The sequence below is a fragment of the Mycteria americana genome, chromosome 11 (genome assembly GCF_035582795.1).
Source record: "Mycteria americana isolate JAX WOST 10 ecotype Jacksonville Zoo and Gardens chromosome 11, USCA_MyAme_1.0, whole genome shotgun sequence".
In the NCBI taxonomy this organism is placed as follows: domain Eukaryota; kingdom Metazoa; phylum Chordata; class Aves; order Ciconiiformes; family Ciconiidae; genus Mycteria; species Mycteria americana.
Genome location: NC_134375.1, coordinates 20,964,721 through 20,981,233, shown reverse-complemented (window position 1 = coordinate 20,981,233; position 16,513 = coordinate 20,964,721). Strand labels below are relative to the sequence as shown.

At 50.7% G+C, this 16,513-nt stretch overlaps 1 protein-coding gene across 5 annotated transcripts in view; it reads left to right on the top strand.

Annotated features, from left to right (window-relative positions):
• PLXNB1 (plexin B1) overlaps positions 1-14,294 on the top strand; it is an 84,903-nt gene extending 70,609 nt beyond the window's left edge. For all 5 annotated transcript variants that reach the window (XM_075513646.1, XM_075513649.1, XM_075513650.1 and 2 more), the window contains 14 exons: positions 557-774; positions 973-1,151; positions 1,953-2,019; positions 2,600-2,746; positions 3,218-3,395; positions 4,919-5,022; positions 5,637-5,721; positions 6,444-6,610; positions 7,684-7,844; positions 8,093-8,240; positions 8,951-9,015; positions 9,106-9,181; positions 9,551-9,625; positions 10,183-14,294. In XM_075513646.1, the coding sequence (XP_075369761.1) occupies positions 557-774; positions 973-1,151; positions 1,953-2,019; positions 2,600-2,746; positions 3,218-3,395; positions 4,919-5,022; positions 5,637-5,721; positions 6,444-6,610; positions 7,684-7,844; positions 8,093-8,240; positions 8,951-9,015; positions 9,106-9,181; positions 9,551-9,625; positions 10,183-10,287 (1,775 nt within the window). In that variant the 3' untranslated portion in view covers positions 10,288-14,294. The remainder of the gene's footprint in view (positions 1-556; positions 775-972; positions 1,152-1,952; positions 2,020-2,599; positions 2,747-3,217; positions 3,396-4,918; positions 5,023-5,636; positions 5,722-6,443; positions 6,611-7,683; positions 7,845-8,092; positions 8,241-8,950; positions 9,016-9,105; positions 9,182-9,550; positions 9,626-10,182) is intronic.
• Positions 14,295-16,513: the final 2,219 nt, after the last annotated feature.

Sequence of the window (16,513 nt, the reverse complement as noted above, 5' to 3'; positions counted from 1 at the left end):
CAGCGCACTTGGAAAGACGTTAAGGACAGCTAGTCCAGTCTGTATAGGGCGAGTTGAATTACACCCCATATTTTGGGCCCGCAGACGTTGTACCTCAGCTGCTTACAGCAGTGAGCCCTTGTGTGGGAGACCTGGAGCTCTAAAACTGTGCAGGTGACTCAGATTGTAATCTACAACTAATGTGGGAAACACTGAGGAGCAGGAGATCTCTAATACTCTGTCTCTGATGTAGTTAATGCCTGTAACTACAGATCTGTGCTGAACAGTGGCTTCCTCTTTATAAAGCTGGAAGCCAGCCGTCAACTGGAAATGAGAATAATCACCACATTCACCTTCTGGTTCCTCCCCAAGGCTGGAAGCTTTCTAAAGCAGTTTCTCCTAGTGCCTAGTCTAGTTTTAAATGTTCTAGCAATGGGACCCCATGTGCCTCTTCCTGACAGGAAACATCCTTCCTCGGTCCCATCCTGCTGGCTCTAGTTCCTGCACTCACCTCATGCTCTGCACCATCGGTTGTGTGATCATGTAGTCAACCTCATGGGCATTTCCTTTCCCTCAGACCTGATGACTGAGATGATGGACCTCACAAGTGACCTTGTGGGCACAGGAATCCCCTTCCTGGACTACAAGTCCTATGCAGAGCGCATTTTCTTCCCGGGCCACCGTGAGTCACCACTGCAAAGGGACCTGGACATCCCTGAGTGCCGGCGGCAAACTGTGGAGCAGGGCTTGGTCCAGCTCTCCAACCTGCTCAACAGCAAGCTCTTCCTCACCAAGGTAATGTTCCTCTCTCTGCTTGCAGCCTGCTGTGGGGTCAGGGCCACATCACCAGCAGCTGGTGGCAGGAAGCAGGCAGTGTCTGTTGAAGTTCATTCCTGAATAGCTCCCTGCAGCACCACTTCTTCCAAGAGCCAGTAGCTGTGACCGCCTTGTTTTTTGCAGATTCACACACTGGCTTATTTCTCTCCCCACCAGTTCATCCACACTCTGGAAATCCAGCGCACTTTCTCTCCGAGAGACCGGGCCTATGTGGCATCATTGCTTACTGTGTCGCTGCATGGGAAGCTGGAGTACTTCACTGACATCCTCAAAACACTCCTGAATGACCTTGTGGAGCAGTATGTAGCCAAGAACCCCAAGCTGATGCTGCGGAGGTGAGTGAGCCAGTCATGGTCCCACTGCTAGCTGGGGACAGAGCCTTTCTACCCAGCTGGCGAGCTCTGAAACTCCTGTGGGTAGAATAATATCAGTGTGTGTCCAGACAACACGCATCAACTGGGAGGAAGCAGTAACAATGACACCCCTCTCCCCAGTCAGCAATTGGCAGGGAAAATAGCAGGAAAGGTGTGAAAAGAGTAGGAAGCTGGAGTTGCCCACCTCAAATTCCTCTTCTTTTGAAGCTGCTGTACATTAACTCTCTCCTTCTGTTCAGGTACTAGGGCTCTGCCAAGTCTGCTCATCTCACTTGGCTGTTTAGAGGTCCCTGGACTCGCAGTCATGCCATGTTTGGAAGCTAAACTGAAATATCTCCTGTGTTTGGATCCCTGTCTGGTCCTGTCTGGATTAGCCAGACTGGATTAGCCTCCTGTCTGGTCCATCCTTCTGATCTGAACAAATTTCCCTTGTTTGAGACCTACCAGAGGCTTTCCTCTGTCCCCTGCTTGCCTGTCTCTCCACTTTGTAATTTGGTGCCTCCTTCAGGCTGAAAAGTGCCTCAAGTAAGCGGTATCAAAAGCATTAACCTTACTGGTCTTTAAAGTCCTTTGTTGGTGTCTGGGGGTTTTTTTGGTTTTGGTTTGGTTGGGTTTTGTTGTTTTGGGGGTTTTTTGCCCCCTCTCCCTTGATCCTGTATCATCATTTAGCGTGCTCTTTTCTCAAGGGCAGTGATCTTTTACCTCCAAACCCCTCTCTGCTGTGCACCATATTCCTGTGACAAACCTCATGCTTTCTTTCAGGACAGAAACAGTGGTAGAGAAGCTGTTAACCAACTGGATGTCCATCTGCCTGTACGCATTTGTGAGGGTAAGTTCTTTGTCCCTTTGTGGTGCGGAGGAGCCAAAAGAAGGGAGACAGCCGCAGCTTTGCTTTGTGCCTTGCTCGTAGCTGAAATAGTGCCAGAGTCGTCCTATATTTCAGGGTGGGTAATGAGAGAGCTCGCTGTTCGCTGGGCAGAGGTATGCTTAAATCAGCATTAATACCACTCTGTTTCCAGGATGTTTCGCCAGATCGTGGAGGGCTCAGTGTAGCTCCTTTATCTTGAGACACGCTGGCCATAGGCTGGTCTGTACGTGGGGAGGACAGATTCTGATTGAATTCCTTTCCTGGAGAGGGGGTGGCAAGAAGAGTCTCTCAGATCAGGGATGCGGAGGCAGAGCAATGCCTTGGTCTTGTGCATCCGCCTGGTAGTTGGCCCAGGCACTTTCCTTGTGCGTGGAGCAGGAGCTGTCAGCAGAGGCTCTGTCTTTGCCTGCTGTGGCTTAGCTGCTGTATCCTCAGTCCTGCTTCTCCTCTGCTTGGGTGTCCATATTTCCAAGCCGTTGGGCTCTGCTGGGAGGAGGAAGCTGAATTTCTCTCGGGTGAAACTCCTTCCTTTCTGTGTCAGGACTCTGTTGGGGAGCCACTTTACATGCTGTTTCGAGGAATCAAGCACCAGGTGGACAAAGGGCCCGTCGACTGGGTGACGGGGAAAGCCAAATATACCCTAAATGACAACCGTCTTTTGAGAGAGGATCTGGAGTACCGGACTCTGGTAAGGACCAAATCTTTTGTTCCCTCTGGGCTCTCTGATGGGACAGGGCTGAATGTCTCTCCTCCTGTTATTGAGGCAGAAGTGCAGCATCCTGCCTCTGTCTTCTGGGAGTCAGGTTTATCCAGCAGCACAACTCCATAGGTGAGCAAGAGCTCTGCTAAATGAGGCACTTTTGCCCTAGGCTGATAGGAGCCATCACCACAGTGGTCTGGTGTATGTGCTGTGCTCTGTTTCTAGAAATAAGGGGATGAAATTGCTGATGGCACATGAAAGCCCCTCCCCGATGCTGTTGAACTGGCTTCCAGCTCTTGACACAAGACTGAGAACACAGTTGTGACGTTTTCTTTTCTGAAACTCTTCCAGTGAAAGGACTAGCCGTTAACTTGCCTTAATGCCAACTGTCAAAGGTGTAAATGTGTCAGATGTAATTTTATCAGCTGAGTAGCTGCGACTGTTTCTTTTCTTTCCCAGACTTTAAATGCTTTGACGCAAGCAGGAGTTGCTGCAGGAGGGGCAGAGGACTCCCAAGGGATTTCTGCTAAAGTGCTAGACTGTGACACCATAACACAGGTGAAGGAGAAGATCCTAGATCAGATCTATAAAGGGACGCCATACTGTCACCGACCAGACCCAGACACCCTGGACCTCGGTGAGCAGAACTCCTTGGTGCCAAAACTCAGTGAGGAGGTGGAAGAGTGGTCGTTTGCTATCTGTGCACAGCACCCTGGCATGCATGACATTTGTCATTCTCTGCTGAGTGTGCAGAGTCACTGACGGAGGATCTTGCACTCTGGCTGGACCCAACAGGGCATGATGCAGGAAAGAGGCTAACAGCAAGAGGTAGGGGTGGGAAAGAAGCAGTTGGGTCCAGCCCCTTCCATTTCATGGTGTTCTTTGCCAGACTTTGGACCACGGCAATGGCTTGGGCAAGGGGACGCAGGAAAAAAAAGCATGGAGAAGAGGAGGACGATTTGAGTGCGATGCAGAGATGCTGTAGTCATAGACTGTCTCTTCCTGCCAGTGAAGTCAATGGCAGCACCTCAGTAATGTATGTCAGGGAGGATTTTGCCCACCATTTTGAGTGGTTAATGAAAGGTAGGACTTACATTGTGAGGGAAGCCACTCAGTTTTCCATCTTCTTCATTCTTTGGCCGTTGCTGAATAGTGGTGACATTTATAGATGAGCAGGTACTGGGGGAATAGCAGGTAATAAGGACTATGGGTGCATATTTGTGGTTTGAATCACCTGCTTGAAGAGTCACGATCTGAGAGAATTCCTAGGAACTTGGCAAGCGTCAGATGAGAGACCTGGGCAGCCAGGCGGCCATCTGTCCCTCTGTGCTCTAGGAGACTGTCCTGTGGCTGCAGGACTCTCTGTTGTTACAGGTACTTGCTCAGATTATGCTGTCTGTGAAACAGCATGGATAAAGGTTGTCCAGGATCAGTGGGTGTGTAACAAAGGGATATGGCAGGTCAAAGCAAGGCAGGGATCTCACAGGTGCTGTGCTCTCAGGTAGGAACCACTACTAGGACCAGATTTTGCTGTTCACTCTCTAAGAGAATGTGGAAATAACAGGGACAAGCACAAAGAACTCTGAATTATCCTGGGGATGGAAAGCAAACCTGAAAGGCTTTAAGAGCTTGTTGAAGAGAAGGCTGATATGCGACTCAGTGCCTTTATAAATGGAGAAAAATATCTGACATTAAAGACTTTCTGGCCTTAAGTTCTGAGAGTCTACAGACTTCTCTGTTAATCTGCTTCCTTCAAGGTGGTGGATAGACTGAATTGGCAAATCATGCCCCTTTTATTCAGGACAGTCAAACCTGAAGTGGTCTCTGAAAAGCTGCAGAAGAAAATTTTGTTATTCGGTAACTGGGTAAAAAAACTCAGTGCCAGTAGATGCAAAGGATTAACGTGCAGAAAATTAATTCTGGGTGTGTTATGTACACAGATGGTTTGGATGCATGCACCGCAACGGTGCATCCATAGGAACTTTCTCCTATTTCCTGACTGTGGGCTGAGGAACTCCCAGCCCTCCTGTGATCCTGATGTAGCTTGAGCATTAGTCTTCTCTGGCATAGAGTTCCACTCGTTCCGGTTGAAGCACAACAGACTTCAGAGATGCCTCAACTTAAGTTTATCTTTTCATTTTTCTGTTTTAATGGCTGTAGAGTGGAGATCGGGGCTGGCAGGTCATCTGATACTGTCTGATGAGGATGTGACATCCGTTGTTCAAGGAACTTGGAAACGCCTGAACACTCTTCAGCACTACAAGGTCAGAACTCAGTCTACCATTGCCTTTCTCTCCTCTCATCTTCTACACGCTGTTATGCTCTATTTGTGGCTCTGGCTCCTGGTGGATCACTGTCAAAAGGTTGGAGCTTTCTTGCAGCAGCATATTCAAATTAAGTCAGTGCTGTGGCCTGCACTCTGACTTCAACAAGCATAGCCCCCTCCTTAGCCTGTACCCGAGACGTGGGCAGGTGTAGAGCTTTTTTTTCATACCTTGAATATGTTTGAAATTGATGTATTCATGTATTACATGTATTTCTTCATATTTCATTTTTCATTTTTTCATATTTCATATTCACCTTGCACCAATGTGTCATGTCTTGCACCAACATGCCATACCTTGCTGCAACACATTCTAGATGTGAATGACCTCAGTCTCTGAGTATTATCTTTGTCGTACTTTGCACATCAGTGTTTTTAATTGGTACAAACAAGATTCTCCCACCATCAGCAAAGACAGTGATGGTGCCCCAAAATCCCTGTTTCTGTCCCTGTTTCTAGTAATGGTATAGTCTGTTTTGGTCTACAAGCACTTGCCTGTTGTGCTGATGAGAAACATGCCATTTGTTTTGAGTGTTGATTTTTGCTTGTGTGCAGGTGCCTGATGGAGCAACAGTAGCACTGGTCCCACGCCTGACCAAGCACATCCACAGGGAGAATCAGGATTACATCCCAGGAGAGAGTGAGTTTGATGTCCTGTTCTCATAAAATGATTTTATAGCATTTGCCAGTTAGTGGGACAAGTCTCTTGCCGTAGCCCCAGCTTTATGCTGCTATAGAAGGCTGATACGTGATTTGGACCCTCATAGGATTGTCAGGAAATTGAAAATTTGGGCAGGTGAGATGAGGGAAAAGCAAAAGAGTGTAAGAGCAGAGGAAAGCCAGGCTGGGCATGAAAATGCAGGATAAGCACAGTTCTCTAGTTTGACTCTCTAGGGCTGAGTGCAGTCTGCAACTTGTAGGAATCTTAATACCCTCAGGTGCTGAGCGTGGCCTGAGGGTGGTGATGGGACGCCAGGCAGTTACCTTGCTGCCTGGCAGAGTGAACAGCTCCGTCGATACTCCTGTGGCAAGAGGGACAATAGCCACAGGCTGCAGCTTAACAGGTTCAAACTGAACACGGGGAAAAACCTTCCTCAGCAAAAGGGTGGTGCAGCCCTGGAACAGACTACTGGGGTGGTGGGGGAAGTTTCCAAGACCTTGAAGGTTTTGGGTGGACAAAGGCAACCTGCTGTAGTGCTAGCAACAGCTGTACTCTGTGCAGAAGGCTGGTTAGAGGCCTCCAGAGGTTCCTCCCCATTTGTGTTTCTATCGTACTGTGAAGTCTTGCTTCCTTGGGGCTCACCTGGCCAAGCTCTACTGTGAGAGAACTGACGCTCATCTGTGAACAACTGCTTGTTTTAGAAACACCAATGCTGGAGGATGCAGATGAAGGTGGGATCAAACTTTGGCACCTGGTAAAACCAACAGAGGAGCCAGAGCTTCCCAAGCATCGGCGTGGGAGCTTAAGAGATCGGGAGCGAGCCAAGGCAATCCCAGAGATCTATCTGACACGTCTACTCTCGATGAAGGTGAGAAGAAGCACAGATTGTGTTGTGCTTGGGATCTTGCCTTCCTTCGTATCCCTCACCAGATTGCAGGGATGTATGAAGATGAAGAGCCCCTTTGCCTGGGTTGATGCATGTGCTGATTGTTTCCCCTCCGATCCCAGCACTGCAGTGCCAAACTTCTACTCCTACTAATGGCTTAGGTTTTGCAGAGCCTCTAGGAGAGTGAGAAATGATTTTATCCCTCTGTCCACCCCTTGTTTGTGTTTGTGTGTCCCACAGAAAAAAAGCAGGTACCCTGTGCTTTGCAGCAGAGTTTCTCTGGTAGCAGTGTCCACTGGGCTGCCATGTCTGCTCACCTTCTGCCCCACCCAGGGCCAAGAAGATAGGACTGACCTGTTACCTGCTGCAGCAGCATGATGCTAATAGTACACACCAGCCATGTACAGATTCAGCTGCAGTCATAAATCAGGCATAGCGCCTGCTCACATTCTCCTTTTTGCTTTATTCCAGTGTCATTGTTAAAAAATTGACCCAGGAACTTGTCCCTCTGCTCTGTTCTCAAGAAAGGATCAGCTTTTGGCATCCAGGTTCCCCAGCAATGCCCTGCTTGCAGTAGTACCGTTCCTCAAGGGACAGCCCAGGCACTTTGCCAGGCAGTGCCTGTGTTCTTCCCACATTTACTGAACTTCCTCTTGCTGCTGAGCAAACGCCTTCTCCGTGTTCCTGTCCAGCTGAATACAGCTGCTGGCAGCCAGCAGTCCCCCTCCGCCAGGCAGTCTCTACGGTTCAGTGCCGTTCCGTCATGTTGCAAGCTCTCTCCCCTGTAGCAATCCCCTTTACCTGCAGTGGCTCCGAGTACATCTGACTCCCCTCCGTCTTTTTCTTTGTTCGTGAGCTTCTCTCTGGCCTCTGTTCCAGAAACTGCTGGGGCCTCCTTTCTCCTTTGCTGCTGCTCCCTGCAGTGGAGGGGAGGTAGCTTTGGACTGGTGAGGGGAGGGTGCTGAGCAGCAGAGGGTAGCCTCTCATCTGCGTCAGGCCTGGGCTCCCCACTCTCCTCTGCCTGTGCTGACTCTGTCCTGCTCGGTTCTTCCCAGGGCACTCTGCAGAAGTTTGTGGATGACTTGTTCCAGGTGATCCTCAGTACCAACCGCCCTGTCCCTCTGGCAGTCAAATACTTCTTTGACCTGCTGGATGAGCAGGCAATACACTATGGGATTGCAGACCCTGAGACCATCCATATCTGGAAGACAAACAGGTATGGTGTTCCTCTGGGCCCCGGAGGAGGCACTGCTAAGCTGTCTAGAGCTGATCACTGGCAAAGTGACAGCCACCTTTGCCTATGGAGGAGGAGCAAAATGGGAGCGCAAGGCAGCGGAGCATAGTGTGAAAAGCTGGTTTTGCTGGGAGGGCAAAGCTGGGAGATGCAGTAATGTGCAGAATATCTTTCAGCACCGTAGCTGCTACCTTTGCTGATGGCCTGCTGTGCTTCTGTCTCCTCTGCAGCCTGCCCCTGCGGTTCTGGATCAACATCATCAAGAATCCTCAGTTTGTTTTTGATGTGCAGACGTCAGATAACGTAGATGCTGTGCTCCTGGTCATTGCGCAGACCTTCATGGACTCCTGTACAATAGCTGACCATAAGTTAGGGCGGGTAAGTACAGAGCAAGGAGAGAGCATGGTTGGCACAGATAGTTGAGCGCTGCTGCCCCAGGAAGGCAATAACGTTTACGTAGCACCACTGGGACAGCAGGTCAGGCCCATCCTTGCTCCCGTGTGCCACTGGAGAGTGATGGGGACTCCTGGGAAGAGAGGAGGGAGGAGCTGATTTTGTTTAGCATACAGAAGTTGTTGAGGGGTGCTCTTTATTTACAGCTTACAGCTACGTGGGGGACAGAGCTAAACTCTGGCTGGCTGTGGCAGACAGTGTAAGTCACAGGATACATCTTGGCAGATTCAGGTTGGCCATTAGGAAAGCTTTTTACCACCACTACTCACCCTGTGCCGAGGGTGGAACAGTCCCACACAGGTCACCAGAGAAGGGATGGGTGGATCTCCGGAGGATTTCAGGATTCAGCTGTGCAAAGCCATAGCCAATGTGATCTCATACTGGTAATCACCCAGCTCCAAGTGGAAGGCTGGACCAGGGATCCCAGGGGTCCCTTCACCAGCACATCTCATGGTTCCTCAGACTGCATTACTAGAAGGGAGCCTGGTATTTGAAGTGCCTCTCCATGCAGAGGACAAAAATTCCTGATCCAAAATGAATGACAGAAAATAGCGGTGATGGTGTTACCTGCGAAGGTTAGTCCACGGCATGATGAAGGAGCTTTTTGTAATCAATTCTGGTTTTGGATGTTCAAGGACTCTCCGATCAATAAGCTGCTCTATGCCCGGGACATTCCTCGCTACAAGCAGATGGTGGAAAGGTAAGCAATGAACGTGAGGAGTCGTAGTTTAAGCAGTAAGAAGGAGGCTAGGAGGAACAATATGCTAATCGCCTGTGTACCACTGGATAGGTATTATGCGGACATTCGTCAGACCATCTCTGCCAGTGACCAGGAGATGAACTCTGCCCTGGCTGAGCTATCACGGGTAAATAAAATTATTTCAGAAGTCACCCTGACCCCTCACCTGTGCATGTAAGGGAAAGCGAGTAATGCAAACATAAGATATTCCAGCTGAGCGTGCAGTTCTGCTCAGACATACTGACCGTTCCCAGTGGCTGCTCTGCTTCGTGGCACCGCTGGGAGAGCAGCTAGCTAGTGCTGAAGAGAAAAATACAGTTAAGGATTCGGGGCAAGGAGTACGTGTGATTTTTCCTTTGCTGGGAACCATTGCTGAATTCCCTTTCCTGTTGCTTTGTGCAACAAGCACATTTCCTAATGAGTTGTGAGGATGCAGAATTGAGAAGAACAATTGTTAGGTGTCTCACGGTTTTGTCGCACTTCCTCTCTTATTCAGAATTACTCAGGTGACCTCAATTCCCTGGTGGCTCTACATGAATTGTACAAATACATCAATAAGTACTATGACCAGGTGAGTGTGTGTTTCCAGCAGGTATGAACGTGCCCTTCTCCTTTTACCATCCAATAAAAAAAACTCCAAAAATTAGTAATTAAGAGCAGCCAGACTATTACAACGCTGTGTATTGTTTCATTGGCATTCGTAACTTCCATGTCATAAGTTTGCTTTATTCTTATCCAAGAGGGAGGAAGGAAATCACAAAAAAGGACTGATCTCTAACTTGGAGGCTGTTGGGATTTCATGTACACTTCTTTTTTTTTTTTTTTTGACACAGGTATCCAAATACTCTACTTAAAAATGAAATGCAGTTAGTTCAGATTCAGATTCATTTACTAAGATATAATTTTCAGGTGGGAAGTTTAGCATTCTTTTTGCACGATGAAGTTTATAAGTTATTAGGACAAATCTAGAATACTTATTTTATGGTTAATTTGAGATGAATTACTACATACCCGCTCTAGTCTTGAGCACGCTGGATTCCAGCTTGGGGCTCTCCATGCATGGAGTTGAGCTGGTTGACGGTGTTCTGTGCTGGAGCAAGGGTGCCAGTGAGCTCTGTCTCGTTGCAGATCATTACTGCCTTGGAAGAAGACCCAACGGCACAGAAGATGCAGCTCGGATATAGACTACAACAGATTGCAGCAGCTGTGGAGAATAAAGTCACAGATTTGTGACAGGCGCACAGAGACTGCTCTCCCCTGGCTGAACGGGGACAGTGCTCGTCCTAGCTATACACAGGGTGTCCTGCTGCCATTGGAACCAGACTCTCCAAGGAACCCGCGGGTGACATGAACAGGGATGGCCAAGGCAGTACAAAGTACAAGCGTCCTTGCATCTCAGAGAATATTTTTTTACAGTTTTTTCTTTTTAAAAGCAAAACAAAAGAAAAAAAAAAAACAAACAAACTTTGGTTTTCCTCTGGCAGACTGTCGGGGGACCACACAGCTCCTTCCTACAGATGTTAGGTGAATGTGCCAAGTTTCCAAACAACGTTGTTGAAGAGCCAGGTGACAACACCGAGCACTGTGTCTGTGAAGCCCTCGGCCTTGCACGGATGCCCTTGCCAGTGCCGGGAGACTCCCCTGCTGCAGCCGCTCGCTTCAGCAGGGACGCAGGAAGCTTTCCCCAGGCTGACAGCTGTGCTAACCTCTGTCCCCGGCTAGCGAGCACTCCTGCAGTATCCCATCTGAGAAACTTCCTTGCAGCAATGTCCCCACTGGTTCCGGATGTTGGACGTAGAAAGGAGAGCGTCCGATGGCGAAGGTCTCTTGCTCCCCAGTGTTCTGGTCTCCGACAGCTCATGCGTGACACCTGCTTGGATGTAACGTGCTCACCAGCATGCGCGCTTGCCCAGGGGCCTACTGTAAATGGACAGCACCCCCTCACCCTTTCCCTCAGGACAAATTCAGCATGTGAGAGTCACTGTCCGGCTCGCCTCAGACTCCCCTGACCCAGCTTGGGATCGGTCTTCCTGGTTCCTTGCGGTCAGAGGTTGCCCTGCTCTTTGGAAAAGCACAACAAATGCCTTGTGCCACTTCCCCTTCCTCTGGTGTCTAGCTGTTCTGCTGCTCTGAACTGGACTTGTAAATACCCTCAGAAAGTTAATGTATTTAAACGCTAAAGGCGAATGTTTAATTTTGTGGCTTTGAGACAAAGCTTTTCTTGGAGAAGTATCTCTGTGCACTTCTACTGACAAACGTCTGTCAGCACTGGAGCAAAGTTTTTCTCCACTGCTTTGTCTGCAGGGATAACTCATAGATGTCTCCGTTGTTGTAACAGCAGCTTGCTTTTCCCCGCAGCTCAGTTCAAGGCTTAGCTGTGTGCTCTTCTGTTAGGCTTGCCTTACACCTTACTCACAGTTTCACTTCCCAAACTCTCCTGCTGTGGCACATAGAAGGGTCACTTGGTGAGCTGTGAACTCGAGGAAGCCGTGAAGCACAACCGCGTTGTTCCCAAGGAGCGTCAGGTGTCCTGCAAACCGGAATGATTCGTGCGAGGAAGGCGAGGCTGGGGCAGGCACAAGCACGGTTTGTTGCCAGCTGTCACTGGGCAGCTCCTCGCTGCTCCCTCCTCAGTTCCTGCGCCTTGTGAACAGAGTACTCTGCCCTTCTGGGAGCGAACTCCTATTTATAAGGGTGCCCTACTCGTTCTCCCCACCGCCCGCTAATTCCACGCTGATGTCCTGCGTGCCTGGGGCAGGTAGACAGGTCTGACTCCTCTGTCACTTCCCTGGGGTGGTGATTGTGCGGGCCAGGAGGGACCAGAGCTAAAACAGGGCAGGATCGTGTCCCTACCTCTCTTTACATTGCAGATAGCAGTAATTCCAGGCCTATCACATCAGCCCTGTGGCTTTGTGAGTGCTGCGCAGTTGCAAAAACTCTTCTCTGAGCAATATAACAACAAGCTAAAGCTGGTCTCTCTTCCTACAAAGCCAGCTCTCTCCTGTGACCCTCTCTCAGCAGCATTCCCAGGTACTCTGTGTGCCCAGAGTGTGGCCAACATCCCTCTGCCACCTCCTGCTCCTGTCCCGCTGTGCGGAGCAGCAGGCGAGCTGGCTGGCTGCTGCCAGGCAGAAGGGGGGGACAGAGCTTGCCTCTCTTCTCCCGGGTGGGCACCAGTTTGGGTCTCGCTCCTGCCTGACCACCCATTTCCACGAAACTTATGGGAACTTAGCATCTCTGAAACCTCTGTCTTGACCAACTCCGATTAAATCGGCACAAAAAAAGCTGGGTGGAGGAAAGGACTGGCAGATGGGAAAAAGCAGATACAGTGCACACTAGTAAAGCCCGTTCCCTTAGGAACTGCAGGAGGTGATTCCTTGGTTTGAGGGCAGGCGCAGGTGTAGTGGCAGAGTAGCGCTGTCCCTTGTGCGTTGACGGATGGACTTCTGCCCCGGGCAGCAAGGCGTCCTTTGTGGCCTCTCCAACTCGCTGAGTGTCTGCCGGGAGCCACAGGCTCGCTGCTGGATTTATGGCTCTGCAGACTGTTAATCTCTGCCCCTATTTTTGCAGAATTATCTCTGCGCTTTCCCAGAACAGGGTGGCTTGGGGCTTAATTCTGGATCCGCCTCACATCGGCAAAGGGAGGAGGGCTTGGTGGCTCTCCTGGAATCGTAGTGACAGGAGTCCAGGTGTCTCTGCTGAGAGCGCAGCCTCTGCCCACGTGGCTGACTTAGGCTGTGGGGTAAGCGGGCTCCACGTCCTCTTTCCTCCTCAGTAGTGTTCCTGGGTGTTGGAAATGATCTGCTTTCTCTCAGTGTACCTGTGAAAGTCTGCTTTTGTTAGAGCAATAATCAAGTCTTAAAAATAGAGCTAAATTAGGTGATTGACTTATTTAACATCTTGAGCTTGTCCTTGCATAGCTGGACAGGAGGCACTGCCCAGCGCAGGTGCAGTGAGGGTGGAAAGCTGGTAGTGCCCATCTCTTCCCGTCCGTCTGTCCTTGGTGTTCTAGGTACCGGCATCCTCCTCCCCTGCGGACACGCACTGAAGGCCCCTCGCTGGGATCAACCTGGGTGTTTAGGCATGGCCCCTCTTCTCTCCGTCCATGCCCCTCTCCTGTGGCAAAATCTGTTATTACGACAGGGTTCTGTTGCATTTAAATTTGCACAAAACAGGTTTTGTTACGAAATTCCCTACTGCGGGGAAGATTTATTTATTTATTTCTCACGATCCTTCCAAGTTTCTTCCAGTCTCTGCCTGATTCCACGACCAGCTTCTCGGACACTCTGGAGACGGATGTTCCTTCTCAAGGATGGAGAATCCTCTCTTGGATGTTCCTGCTTTCTTACAGGTAGCAAGTTCTGTGGGCACCAGCTGAGAGTGCCCTGCCACAGCGACCGTTCCCTTTCCGCAAGACACGAGCGCAGCAAGGGGATGTCGCTGCTTTAATCGTATTCTCAGAAAGGGGATGTTCTTGAACGGCAGGCATTCAGATTTATGTAGTACTGCGGTCAGAGAAAGAAACTTGCTTCCACCGTGGTCTGGATGAAACGCCACGAGCTGATCAGTATTAAGATAAATATCCATTAGTGTATTTGAATGTCTCTCCCGTTGGCACAACTAAGAGTAGCTGGCACCCGCACGATGTAGATGTGAGAGCACTTGCTTTCATCTGTCTGGTGGCAAATTTAAGCTTTTTTGTTTGTTTTTGTAGAAATGATGGCTATTTTTTTTTTAATGAAAATAGAGGGTTCTCAGATGCTGCTGCCTCGGTGGAATGCCATTTCTTTTTCAGGGTGTGCCCCGGTTGCAGCGAGATGCTGCTTTTTTGGTGCCTTTCTTGTCGGGATGATTCTTTTGGTTTCTAGAACACCCAGTGTGTTTGCTCTAATCGTCTTTCTCCCGGTCCTCTGTCCTGGTGACTCTGCCCTCTCCCAGCCTTGTGACTTGGTGTCTCCCTGTCTGTTACGGTATGGCCTGACCTGCGTTTATGCCCTGCCACACCTTGAGTTCTGCTCAGAGCACCCGAGGTACTGTCTTTCTCAAATTGGAATTAATAATTAATATAAAAAGCTTGGAAAAAAAAAAATCTGAATTTTGTTACATAGTGTAATAACTGTTTGTAGATACTGTTCGGAGATGTAGGAATCTATTGGTGATATAAGAGGTTTTGTCTGTAAATAATCAGTTTAGAGTCCAAATGATTTTAATAAAGAGAATTCTTACACAATAATTCAATAAATTTTAATATACAACCTCCGTGTCATGCTTGTGTTGCACGATGATGCAATTGCCCAAAATCTATTCGCCTCTTTTTTTTTTTTTTTTTTTTTTTCCCCTCCGAAGTGGAAGCTGCGTACTCCTGAGCACCAGGGCCTGGAGCTGTGCCAGGAGCCTGCGGCTGTGAGCCTCCATCCATCGCCTCCATCGCCTGCGAGCTCTCCCCCCCTCTCCCCCCCCTTTCTTTACTAGCAGAGGTTTGGATACAGGCTCCTTCTCCCCCCTCTTATCTATGTTATGTCACGGCTTTAGTCCCTCCTTTCCCTACGTGTGTGCGTTCTCGCTGGCCTTTTAGGGGTTACGAACCACTTGTCCCCCAGGTGCTGCCCGGGCTCAGCACCCAGCCTGCTCCAGCCTCTGCCCCCTCCCTTCTTCTTTTTGGTGCGGGGAAGGCAGGTGAGAGGAGAGGGGCACAGGCAGGGGAGAAGCGCTCCGGGAGGCCCCGACCTCGCCTTGGCAGCCTGGAGCTGCAGCAGAGCTACTGCTCGGCAGCCTTAACCCTTTGCTGCAGGGCTGGGGCTGGGGCTCTGCAGCCTCAGCCAGGAAACCTGAGCTGAACGACACCAGGGCCCCAGCGAGGGGGAGGCCGGGGCATGCCCGGCTCTGGTGCAAGGCTGCAGCATGTGGCAGCAAGGGGGGGAAAAAAAAAAAAAGGATTTTTACTGTGTGTGGCCCTTTGCTCCTCTGTGTTGCGTGGGGCTGGGATGCTCCTCGGGTCCCAGCTCGGTGGGGCTGGGCTGCCGGGCGAGCGGGGCTGCAGGGAGGACGCTGTGTTACGGTTGCTCTCCCTGAAAAGGGAAGGGGAAGCGCGGGCGCCGAGCGTGGGCTCCGTGGTCACCTCGCTGTGATGGTGGTCGGCTGGGTGCGGGCACTGCTGGGGGAGGCTGAGGTGCCTCAGGTCGGGCAGCGCGGCACATGGGTGGGCTTGGGGAGGCTGTCCCCTTCTGCCAGGCACAGGTCGGCGACCACTGTACCAGGCAGGGACTTGAGACGGTGCCACGGCAGCGAGGCTGGGCCAAAAGTCCTGCCGAGACGCTGCCGGGAGCAGCGGGAAGCGCCAGGCAGCCCCACGGTTTCTGGGTCTGGGGACGGCGGAGCAGAGGGGAAGGATTTCTCTGTTTCCATCTCAGTAGAGCTGTGAATTTCCCTCTATAAATAGTTGCTGTGGAGACTGTGGAGCTGTAGCAGGCTGACAGACCTGCTGCCAGGGAAGCCAGGGAGAGGCCAGCAGTAAAGTGAATCCACCGCAGCTGTCCTAGGTCTCCTGCTATCCCAAAGCCAAGGTTGTTCCCAGAAGCGGTGCTGTGATCCGATACCCTGCCCCGCTCCTCACCACGTCCATCCAGCGATGCAGAAGAGTTTGGTCTGCTCAAGGACACCCCTCCCGGGCAGCGCAGACTAAAAGGAGAGCAGGACCAGCTGGTATCTCACTTTGGGGAGCTCCAGAATGAGCCAGATGACAAACGGAGCGGCGTGCCCTGCCTCTGAGCTGCTGCACGGTAAGTCTGCACAGGGCTGCTGGGGCTCGGAGCTCTGCGTGCCGACAGGGCTGCTTTTCTGCTGTATGTTGCGACTTGCAGGGATGCTGCGTTCAGCCAGCGCTTGGCAGGTCTGCGTTCGTGCAGAAGGTGAAGGCGTGTATCACTGGTGAGCTCTGCGACTGCAGAGCTCCAGGCACTATAAGGCATAACCGGTGGTGGGCAGCTCCGTACGCCGCTCCGTGCAGGTCGGGTGGAGTTGTCCAGGCCGGAGGTGAAGCACCGCTCCCTGCCCGTGGCTCTCGCAGACCAGGCAGGACCAGAATGTTTTTGGGCTGAAGTTCTCTGACCTGGTCCAGGCCTGCAACAAGCCAGTAGGTTCTGCACAACGTAGCTTTGAATGACAAAAGCAAAACAACGGTTGTTTTTAACGTAAAGATGTCAAGCGATGAAGGACGTTAAAGCATCGATCGTCCTTTATCACAAAGCTTAGAAAAGTACGTTTCACTCTCCTATGCCAAGTTGCATAGCAACGCTCCTTATCCTTTGCCAGTGCATCCATGTAACGAGGGTGGATGGAGGGAAAGGCTCGCACACCTAAGGACGAACCTGCCTCGCCTCCACGGCGAGAGGGACAGCAGGGGCCGGTGAGCTGCCGAAAAGCTCCGTCAGCCCCAGCACTAGGATGCGTTTTACACTCC